The following is a 12,126-nucleotide window of genomic DNA, read 5'->3' as shown; positions in this document are numbered from 1 at the left end:
CCATTTTAGAGACCTACTAAAATTTTGTCAATGTAGTGTTCTTTTTTTATTGCAGTAGTTCTAACAAACTCAGTTTTGCTTGATGAAAAGTTTTTCTCTTTGCGATCATTTGTCAGACAGAGTCAAAAATTGTGGAGATACAAGGGAGGTCCCAGCGAAACCCCTGTGCAATCTCACTTAAGCTCCTCTACTTGAAATATGTTCCTCTGAGGCCGCTGAAGTCTCCTTTCAGGAGTCTCTCGGAGAGCAACAGTGAGATACACCCTGCACTGGGTCTAAACTTTAAGTTCTTTTTGTCAACCTCCCAAATGCAGAGTTTCTGCCTCCTAGGAATGAGAATGATTTTAGTAATCCTTTGATAATCTAATCAACTTTGAAAATTCTTATTCTAGATGAAAATACCTGATCTGTAACTTACAATGTGACTGTCTGTTTTCATGACTTTCCATTGTGAGTCAGTAAGAAGAGCTCTAACTCCAGGAACCCATGAGGTTGGACCGCTTGGAGTTAGGTTTTGTTAGACTGATTTCCTTTAGACAAACTTTACCTGAGTATTCTTTCAAAACCTTGTGAGGCTTTTCCTCAGTCTTACCTTTGTTGACTCCAATTAGTTTCATTCTGCTCAGAGTTAGAGAGTTGAATTCCCTCATCAGGTCTTAGGCCAAGTTCTTAAGATAGGAGGTTCATGTGGTCTTTTCAAGTTATTTGGCCCTCTAGGTCAAATTCCTGATGGCTTTATGTTTTAACTCCTGTTCCTATATCTCTAACTGATATAATTCCATCGAGTACAATCTGAAATTGCAGAGTCCATTTTGGGGACCATGATTGCTAGACTGATGCTTGATGGAATTCACTAGGGTTCAAATTATTGTTTAAACCTGTTGTAAATACTCTTTTGTGTGGCTCTGTGTGTGTGTGTGTGTGTGTGTGTGTAATAGGTTTCCTATATCTAAGGCTTCTTTTGTCCTTCCACAGTGATGGTTTCATGTCTGTCCAATGCTGGCTCCTTGTCACTTCTCTCCTTTCCTCACTCTTTTCTGCCCTGCTTCTCTTAGGAAAAATTGTTCTGTCACTATGTACATACTCTAAGAATCTGTAATCTAGATAATCAGTCAAACATTTCCAAAAGAAATATTTAAAAAATTGAAAAGTGTGCACTTCTTACGGATTTTGATTTTCTTATTTGAAATACTACTAAGAATGTGTTCTTTCTTACTGATGTAAAGCTGATAAGCTTAGTTTTGCTTAACCAACAGGTTTCTTTCGGATAGTTCCTTGGAATTTCAATGGTATACAAGCACAGAAGAGATCTTCAAAATCCAATCTGAAGATCACCCAGAAAATACAGGATGTGAAAAATAGCTTATAAAACCTGTAGTGCTTAGACACTGCTCTCTGTAAACAATGCTGTAAGTGAAAGGTAAATAAAATTTTCTCTTATCTGTAATATGAACTATGGAATTAAGAATTTTTGAGATTCAATGACAGATTCCAAGTATATTTTGTTTGTTGTCCTATCAGGAATTTGTCATCTGAGAACCAATTTAGAATGTAAAATCTAAGACTAGGCTTTAGATATCACTGATTATAGGACAGTCCATGTAAACAGTAAAATCTCCCAACAACATGACACTCAGATTGTCTCTGACAGAAGGAAAGATGAAAGGAAGAGCAAATGGTATGGAAAATAATAATAGTAATAAAAATTGTTGTCATTTATTGCGTGCTTCCTATGTGTCAGGCACTGTTCAAAGAGCTTTACACTTATTAACTCATTTTATCCCTTAAGAACATTTTTGAAACAGGAATAATTATTATGGCCTTGTAAATTGTAATTCTTTCAATTAAATATTGACTCATAAGCACAAATATTTTTTCAGTTCCTTTACTGCCTGTCAATTCCGAGAAAGGAAAAAAAATAAGGATATTTTATTTTTTACTGAGTCCTTAAAAGGTCTCTTGATCTCAGAATCCAATTGTAAATCAGATACATCTTAGTGGCAAATTATAGCCACTGAACCACTGCATAATTCTAGTTATAAAAGAAGAGTTATTTTTGCCTCAGCTTTTATATCTCAAAGAAGAATATAATATTAGCCAATATATATTTCTCCCCCAAATTGTGTCATCACGGAGGTTATAAAAGAATCTCTTATTCCACAAAACTCTACATCAACCAAGAATGGGATAGCTAAATTTGAACGGAAGTGGAAACAGTCAGTCTATTCTGAATGCTAAACAATAAAGACTTCATGCAAATGGAAGTAAATTTGCAGAAAAATTACTAAAGATAACTGGTAATCATGATTTGTTTCTCGGTGAAGATTTTCACCAAGCTATAAAAGAAATATTGTTATTTTCTATAATTTCAAATTATGTAAAACATTAGATTTTAAGAGAACAATGGCACTTCAACACTTTTGCTAACTCATTTTTAAGAACAACACACTTTCTTCGATTTTAGGTCTATTCTTAAAACTCACATATTTTTCTTGTTTTCTCTCTTTAGAAAACAATTCTCTCCAGTGGTCTGCTGGATGTGGGAGAAATAGTAGCAAGTTTTCTTAACTTAAGCAATAACTTAGATCCAAAATAATCTGCCTAATAATTCTAATTAATTTAAAAATGGAAAGAGAAAACAATGGTGATTTTTAATTTTGTTCCACTTGTAATAATGCCTGTGCTACTATTCCAGGTAGAGACAAATTATTTTCAAATACAGAATATCATTGATCACATTCTTTGAGTTTTCTCCCTTTTGGTGCTCAAATTTTAAAATGACTTTCAACCTCAAGTAGGAACATGTAATCTGTCAAGGGATAAACAATGCAAAGTCTATCCAGCTGTACTAGCAAAGGCATAAAATCCACTATTTATCTGAATAAAATAATCACTTTCTTTAGGAATATTATATGCTCAAGTGCTACTTTACATAAACAGCAAGTCACCAATTATTATTTTAAATGATTCATACATTTAAATATAAAGTCAGCTTGGGGAAATAGCATTGAGCTAAACATTTTATTTTCAATCTACCTTTTTCAAATATCTCTGATTAATTATGTTTCTTTAAGTATCAGAAATTCATATCATCTGTAATTTCCCATTTATGTTTTTTGGCAAAGTGAGGATACTGCAGTCCAACAGAGAAAGTTAGTGAAGCATTCTGATGACTACAAAGTAGGCAGATTGTAAGGCATGCCCGTGATTTTCTTGAGAATTACACATTCAAAAATCAGTTATTTTAATGGTCTGAAACGTCCACTTCTTCCTATGTGTCTGTCAGAATCTATTTATTTATCCTTGCAATCCCCCAGGTAAAATTAGAATTTTTAGAAATATCATTGGCACAGTCAAACATAATTAACTGAAAAATTTCCACACTAAAACAGGGGATTTTTCTCATAAAGGGATGAATACATCTCTAACATTTTGGGGGCACATTTCTAAAGAATGCTTCTAGAAATTATCAGAAATGTTCATTTTCTCTCAGATGTTTAAAGAGCATTTGCAATATCTGTCTTGCAAGAATACAAAACTGTTTATTTAAAATGTTCAAGTGTACCGATATTAATCTTTCTTCAGAATTCCAGCTGAAGAATGGTAACATAATCTCTACTTACTTTGTTCATCACTTTGAGGAGATCTGATCTCTGCCAATTATGTAAAAGTGATTCCTGATCATTACACGCTTGCACTTTATTTCCATTTCATCAGTGGTTCTGGAATCTCTGTTAACTTCCAACAACACCCATAACCCAAAAGCTCCAGTAACCACTGTCTCTCACCTTAGCTTGCCATATTAAGTGTAATTTCTGAAATTAAATGCTTGATCCTGACTTAGATATCTAACCATAATAGTTTTCTTTATCCATGATATAAAGTCCCACATCATGTGCATTTAGACTTGTGATATAAAATATCCAGAATATGGATGGTCGAGTATTTTTGAGCTAAGGTGAAAATAAAGACAATTTGCCATTCAAAATCCGTGTGTACAAACACATGCATACGTACATACACAGGCACACATGCACACACAGATGAATCTTTAATAAGTTAACAAAAACCGTACTTTGGAAAATATAATACTATTTAAAATAACAAAGTTATACAATCTTTTAAGAAGACTGATAGTAACCTGATTTTATCCACATTTAACAGTAAAAGCACTGTATTTAGGAGAACAGAAATTCCTTAAAAGAAATATGATTTGTCTATGTGTCATATCCAGTGAAATTTCATTGAGGTTTTTCTATGAGTTATAAGATCCCACTAGAGGCAGGAAGTTCACTTACAATCAGAAAGGAATATCAGTTATATAATCACATTTCACACAGCATTCCACTAATCTCCCTTTTTAAACAACCTTGTTATTATCTATTATGATCAGCCCCCTCAATTTACATGCATGGTAAATATACCAAAAATATATAAATATACGATAAAAATAAAGAATAAATATACCAAAAAATTAATGTAACTGAAGTTTTTTATACAATTAATACCTATTTTCAAATATTTCACAACAATACAAGCAATTTAGGTGCTGTTCATCTCTATTTCCTTCCGGAAGGTAATTTATATCTTAATCACTTCTTCTTAATTTATGTTTTATATGGCATGTAGTGCTCAAATCTGGCCTTCCTGTCTAGCAATGAGCCTTTTAATAATATTTACCACTTAGCTAAATAGCATATTAATGCCTGCTTCGATTTTCCATGCATATTCTAACTGTTGTCATGATCTCAAATGGTAAATAGACATTTTAATTGATGCTTCTTAAGCCTTCTGATAAATATTTGTTAAGAGGCCCTAGTGTCACATCCGTCAACACCTACTGGGAACATCTGTCATTTGAACTAAGACAAATTAATTCATTTTAAGAGTAATCATTGTCATTCAGTCTTCATCAATCACAATATCATTAGAATGAAAAATTCTAAGAGGATGCTTTGAGTAAGAGTTTTCCAAATCCACACACTTCAATTTAACATAATCAGAAGTATATTATACATCTTTGTAACACATGCATGTAACAAAACACAGCAAATAGGAATCAGAAAGATACCTGTCACAATTCATAAGCAAGAGAGATCAGATCAGGAAGCTCTTAAGAAGGAATTACACTCTCATTTACAGATCACTTACCACTGAGACTTGACAGAAGTGTCCACAACATAGTTCACCTAATTGTCTCATACTTCTCTGAAGTTTCTTACCACAGAATGTACTAGACTTTACAATCATGGGGAAAACTAAAGTGAGTGTTAGGCTGGATAGAAATATGCCCATGTAACCCAGTATTGCCCAGACAGGAAATGAAGTGGTTGTTTTGAATTTTAATGGTTGACTTTTACTTTCTATTCCTGGATTGGGGGTCTCAAGGGAAGACACTACCAGGCTATCATTAACTGGATGATCTTACCTCCTTCTCAATTATTCCACTAACCTCAGGGAGGAGGCCCAAATCAATGTTGTCCCCTCTATACAGACGTATATGTTAAATTGTAGGTCATTAAAAATTTGACCTTCACACAAACCATAAAATACTTTCAAGAAATTTTTTTTTAATTTAATATACATTATTGACATGTTCCTTACCCACAAGTGCATTTGTAATAAAAATAAAATAAGAGGAAATGAAAAACTAAGCAATAAAATTTAACAGCAACTCTTTTCAATAAAGGTCAGTCATTAGGCTTTTAAAAATAACATGAAAATCTACAAAATCTTAATCTAAAAAATGACTTTTGCTACCATTTAGCAACATCATCACATGGGTACATGGACTTAAGTTTCCCCTCTTTAGACACAGTTGCTCTTGGACTAGGATACAGTGGTGAGAAGCTGAGTAATACAACCCAAATTGAATGTCCTCAAAGGCACTGAATCAGCAGAAATAAATTGTGGCAGTCCTGCTTGGGTGTGAACTTTCACTTAGAAGGTGATGAGTTAAGTCTCTAAGTAGATCCATTTTAGTCCCATCTGAGAGAAAGTATTTACCCTCACAAAACCTGTAAATGGCTCTGAGGTCTTCCTTACACATTACATAATTTTTCCCACTCTGCCTTTACTGATGACCACGTCCTTTTTACCTGGCTCTCCTACATCATGAAAAATCTCAAATATAGATAAATCTATCTATATTTCATGTTCTCCAGCTCTTTTGCCAGTGTGAGCCTACTGTTATGCATCCTTCAAAAAGAATAGATTCTTCTGGATGGAAAATAGCAAATAAGCAGAAAGACCATAAATGACAGGTTTACAAGGAACTAAAATGTCAAATACTAAAAACACACAACTGAAAATTAAAAGAGCAAGGAAAGAAGGGGCAAACACCATGTATTAAATACAGAAGAAAAATGTTTCTACAGAAAGAGAAGCCACATATAGGGAGGAGGGTTACATTTATTTTCTCATTGTATAAGACAAAGTATCTTCACTTTTGCCCCCAAATTATATAAATCTCACCAAAAATAAAATTACCTTTTGGGCAACAAGAAAATATTGATTTACTGAATTAAATATCCCACCATCCCCCTACACCCAACAACCTGAGTCACAAAGTAAAATAGAGCATTTACACCTTTAGGCTGGAAAGAATTTTAATCAAGGTGAAGTTAAGCCTGTACATTAGAATTAGAAAATAATATGCATCACATAAACGATATGGTATTATGTTTGGTACTATTAAAAGTTTCCCTTCCTTATAAAGCATCTGGGATAATAATTAAAGGAAGTTTTAGAATCAGTTGTCTTACCAGGGCAACTTCATACCATCTAAAATTGCACACACGCCTAGTAGCATTTGCCAATTGTCTTGGATAGGAGAGTGAAGAATCCCAGATGACATAAAATGTTTCTGTTGCTAGAATTATGCTAATTTCTCAATCAATCATTTTAAATACTGCATGTAACGTTTGCTTAAAAAAGTTTTTTCTGCCCTGTCTAGAGGGCCCTACTGCTATAAAAATCTATTTTAACAGAAACAACACTTGCCTAACCAGAGACCTGGTACTTTCTTCAGTTTCAGAGAAGCAGCACAAATAATACATTTACATAAATATGTATAAAATGTGGTTTGGCCAGAGTAAATGAGATGTATGTTATCATAAATCCTCTCAACACATCCCCGTTGTCATTAACATCCTCAGCATCAGTCAACATCAACAAAATCACCGCAACACTGTAACCATTTTCTCTTCTTCCCCCTCCCTCTCCCTTAGACTTTCTTACCTCTCTCCCTCCTTGTACTGACTCTGGTCTTTTCAGGTTCAAACCCTGAAAGAAAAAAAAAAAGAAAAAAAGGAAATATATATATATATATCTCAAAATAGATTATTGATGGCAAAGAAGAAGTAACTAATAATTAGTACTAGTGCAAAGATTTTGAAGTGAAAAAGAATTCATTTAACAAAGAAGATCTGAATGTACATGAATATCTCACACATATGACAATATCTATATCTGAGTAAGTCTCCAAAGGTGGTACCAATGCACTTCTTGCTAAATCCCAGGACCATAAGTAAAAATAATTGCAGCATTGGTGATTACGTAGGAAATATTCAGGATTTTTTCTCGTGAAAAGGACTTTCTTCATCTTCTATTATCATAACTGCTTTCTACACTAAAAGGAGAGCGATTCACCTTAAGTCCCCAGTAAACACCATGCATAATTAAATGGTAAAAGAGTTCATCTTTTTCTTAGCAGGCCTATTGCAAAATATGCTTGTGGCGCAGGAGTCTGTCTGTCCATCTATCTATCTTCCCTGGAAATACTGCTATTGAGAAAGCAAAATAATGGAAAAAAAATTTTGCCCCCCTCTAAACATGATAAAAGTTTCAATTCCTGTTATTTTCCATACTGTAGTAGTTTTATATGTGGAAGGAACTATATGAAAATTGCAATAAAATGTGATCTCACAGTACCCAATTCTTCCTTTTTACCTTCCTTCATTTTTCTTACCTTTTATTCTCTTTCCCTCTATCTCTTATCATGTCCTTTAATTACTTTACAATACATATTTATTGTATATGTACCGTGGGCCAGACACCATGCTAGATATTGGGGATATAAGTAATAAATAGTCCTCAAAGTTTAGGAGATCACTGACTAGACACACAAAAGTGAAGGTAAAACTTCAGGAGAATGATGTCAGGTATACAAAATTTTCTCTGAGCCTAAGATGAAAGAGGCTCATTCAGCCTTTGAATGGGCAAACACACAAAGGACCACAGAGGAGGATCACATCTAAACAGTGGTAAAGGCTGAAGAGGAAATGCAGAAGATGAACAACATGCAGCAGTCTGAACACCTGACTACTCAATGTATGGTGACTGGAATTGTAGCATACCATCACCTGGGAACTCACTTCTAATGCTGACTCCACCCAAGACCAGCTGAGCAAGAATATGTATTTTAACAAAATTTCCAGGTGATGAACATGCACGTTAGAGTTTCAGAAGCACTGCACTAAGAGGTCTAGGAAAGGCAAGTGGTTTAGTTGGCATATACTGTGAGTTGTGCAAAAAGGAGCAGTGGGGAAATAAGGCCCAAGAGTTGGCCAAATTGTGAAGTCTTTCAACAGTAGGAGTTTCGAGCTTCCCTGGTGGAGCAGTGGTTGAGAGTCCCCCTGCCGACGCAGGGGACGCGGGTTCGTGCCCCGGTCCGGGAGGATCCCACATGCCGCGGAGCGGCTGGGCCCGTGAGCCATGGCCGCTGAGCCTGCGCGTCCGGAGCCTGTGCTCCGCAACGGGAGAGGCCACAACAGTGAGAGGCCTGCGTACAGCAAAAAAAAAAAAAAATAAAAAAAATAAAAAAAAAGAGTAGGAGTTTCGACTGTTCTTTAAGCAAATGCTTACTTCGATAGCAGTCTTTGAAAACGGGGGTGTATAACATATCAAGGACAGACATATATGAGAATTTACATATTCTCATAATTTAGTCTTGAACCTACATCTTATTTTCTATTTTTCCTAGAAACACTATCAGAAGAAAAATGGAAAGAATACAAATAAATATTGGGATTTATCTTTATCATATTTTTTTTATCTGCCTCTAAATTAGGTGACAGAGATTTAGAAACCTTAACATTTTTTCACATTATGAACAATTTTGACTTAATAATAGTATTAATAGTATTAATAATAATAGTAATAATAGTATTTTTCTATTTCTGATGAAAATCTAAATAGCACATAACCTTAAGTATATACTCTACATTATCTCGATACATCGGGTAAGAAACTGACCTGTAAGACATATATACTAGACTTTATTGTATTTCTAGCTTTATATTTTGGAATTTAAGAAAAGATTGTAACTGGTTTTTGTTGTCACATTAAGCTGCAGATTTAGAGTGTAATAGAAGGAAAATATTCATAAGATAAAGTTTTTTTCATTTGGTGACAGCATTTATGCTTAAAAAGGCAAAAGATTATTAAGATCTGAAGAGAAACCAGAGTGTTAATGCTTAAAAGGTTTTCAAGTGGTTTTTAAATTTTTACCTCCTATATAAAACATTTCTTGAATTGTTTAGATGGAAACATATGAACAAAAATATTAACTGAGTCCCTTGTCTTTTTTTAAAATTTTTATTTCATATTGGAGTGTAGTTGATTAACAGTGTTGCGTTAGTTTTGAGTGTACAGCAAAAGTGATTCAGTTATTCATATGCATATATCCATTCTTTTTAAAATTCTTTTCCCATTTAGGTTATTACAGAATATTGAGCAGAGTTCCCTGGGCTATACAGTAGGTCCTTGTTGGTTGTCTATTTTAAATATAGCAGGGTGTACATGTCGATCCCAAACTCCCAGTCTATCCCTCCCTGCCACTGTCTCCCCCTGGCAACAATACGTTCAGTCCACTTTGCTTTAAAAAATAGACTATTACTCTACTGACTCTAGAAAAGTCTCTAGAATCAACCTGGCAAACAGTTATTCTTGTAAATAAATGGCAGCCTGATTTCTGAGTTTAGAAAATTATCTACATTTACAGGATACATCTTGAAGAGCCTAAATTTCACATGAAATAAGATATAAAACAGAATCTTAGAACAGTTCTTAAACCTGGCAGTGTAGGCTAAAAAATTCTACAGTGGCATTCATGCTCATAACTTTTAGGATTTGGGAAACTGTAATGATGTGCTTCCGAATTTAGACAGATGTGGGCTTAAATCTTCAGTTTGTAACCTTCTTTTGTGTTCTCTCTAACAAATTACATAACATTTCTCAACCTCATCATTTTTTTAGTTGAAAACTAATAATAAATATAGTAACTATATCATGTGGTTGCTATGAAGATTAAATTAGATAATATGTGTATAGCACTTAGCAAAGGGTCAGACACAGCATATCCCCAAACAGTAATTGTTATCGCCTCTTCGTATTCTAATTTTTATTATCATTATTATACTTATATAGCACACCTAAATATAAATTTGAGCAAATATCCTGATATTGTGCCTTTCATTTGAAGGATGCAAACTGTCATGCTTTGCTTTAACTCCTTGACATATTTATACTTGTAATGGTGTTTTGAACTTCTTGTCTGTTAATTCTATCATCTGTCATTTCCAGGTCTGTTTTTATTGACTGAATTATTTCCTGGTTACGAGTCACATTTTCCTATGTTTTCTTATGTCCAGTAATGTTTTCATTCATTGCCAGATACTGTGATTTTTATTCTGTGTAGTGCTAGATTTTGTTTATTCCCTTAGAAGGGGTTAGGATTGTTTCTGGCAGATGGTTAAGTTACTTGTGGGTCAGACTAACCCCTCTGAGGCTTGCGTTAAAAACATTTTTAGGATGAGACTGAAGTAGTCTTTAAAGTTATCTCTATTACTAAAGCTTGACCCTTTTGTGCTCTCTACTGAACATTCCAAGTATTCAATGAGGGTTCACTACTCTGGCTGATGGGAATTCAAAAGACTCCCAGACCTGTGAAAGCTCTGGGAATTCTACTTAAAGTTCTCTTGTAATTATTCTTTTCCAGCACTTATTCTTTGCCTAGCCTTATCAAATTTCACTCTACATATGTGAAGACTGTTATTGAAATAAAATTCTCACAGTAACACCTATGCAGATTTCTAGAGTTCTTCTCTGTATGTTTCCCTCCTTTCTGGTAATCAATCTTACAAACGAAGCTGCCTTGTTCCCTCCAAACTCAGATCTTTGTCTCCTCAACTACAAAATTTAAAGACCCTGTAGTTCTGACTGGGCTGTCCCTCCATGTACCATGGTCCAAAAACTGCCTCCAGGCAGAAATCTGGGTATTGCCAAGACTCTCTGTTTTCCTTTTCACAGGTATTATAGCGCTTCCCTGTCTGTTTTTTAATGTGTGAGAGTTGTTTTATATGTTTTGCCTAGTCTTCTAACTATTGAATATTACAGTAGGAGGGTAAGTCTTATAACTAGTATTCTTTCATGAATAGAAGCAGAACTCAACGTAAATATTTTAAGCTTATTTTTTCAAAGGAGAAAGTTGAAGCTTACAAAATTTAAATTATGTGGTCTGAGTACCAGAGCTAGTGAGTACAAAAGCAAAATTTAAATCAATATATTAAGAGCCTAGATACCAAGTTCATTTATTCATTCCTTGGTCAAGTTTCTTTAAGTTCACACCAGTCAAAATCTTTAATGTCTTACATACTTATGAACACAAATTTATCATAACATGCAACTCATGCCTGAGTCATGATGATTCTTCAAGGCAACACAGTGATTAAGAGAACTTTAAGAAGAAACATACCTATGTGGATGGAATAGGAGCTAGACAGTCAGCATGCCAGCATAGATATGATATACTTTATAAACTTGGTCATAATTTAGGAACCAAATTATTGAAACACCAATCTTGAGGTTGAAGAACTGAGTCAGAGAATCTGACGGCAAGAATTTGGGACCCATATGGGCAGAGGATAATGAGCTAAGAGGATTTCCATATGCTAAAAGGGCTTCAGGCAAGAAGGTGTTTCAATGGAGAAGTCAAATGGTCTACTGTATAATAAGATTCACTAAGAATTCTTGAGGTATAAAGCCCTAACCAATGGCAGGAATTAGTACGAATCCTAGAGTAACATTAAACCTTCAAGTTGGAAGTTCAGGTGGCTTGAGTGGGGA

At 34.4% G+C, this 12,126-nt stretch overlaps 1 protein-coding gene across 5 annotated transcripts in view; it reads right to left on the bottom strand.

Annotated features, from left to right (window-relative positions):
- The window catches only part of CCSER1 (coiled-coil serine rich protein 1), a 1,274,678-nt gene that overhangs the window by 407,921 nt on the left and 854,631 nt on the right, over nt 1–12,126 (bottom strand). For all 5 annotated transcript variants that reach the window (XM_049709018.1, XM_049709019.1, XM_049709020.1 and 2 more), the window contains one exon: nt 7,240–7,284. In XM_049709018.1, the coding sequence (XP_049564975.1) occupies nt 7,240–7,284 (45 nt within the window). The remainder of the gene's footprint in view (nt 1–7,239; nt 7,285–12,126) is intronic.

The sequence above is a fragment of the Orcinus orca genome, chromosome 4 (assembly GCF_937001465.1).
Source record: "Orcinus orca chromosome 4, mOrcOrc1.1, whole genome shotgun sequence".
Lineage (NCBI taxonomy): Eukaryota > Metazoa > Chordata > Mammalia > Artiodactyla > Delphinidae > Orcinus > Orcinus orca.
This window is presented reverse-complemented; position numbering and strand designations above follow the sequence as displayed.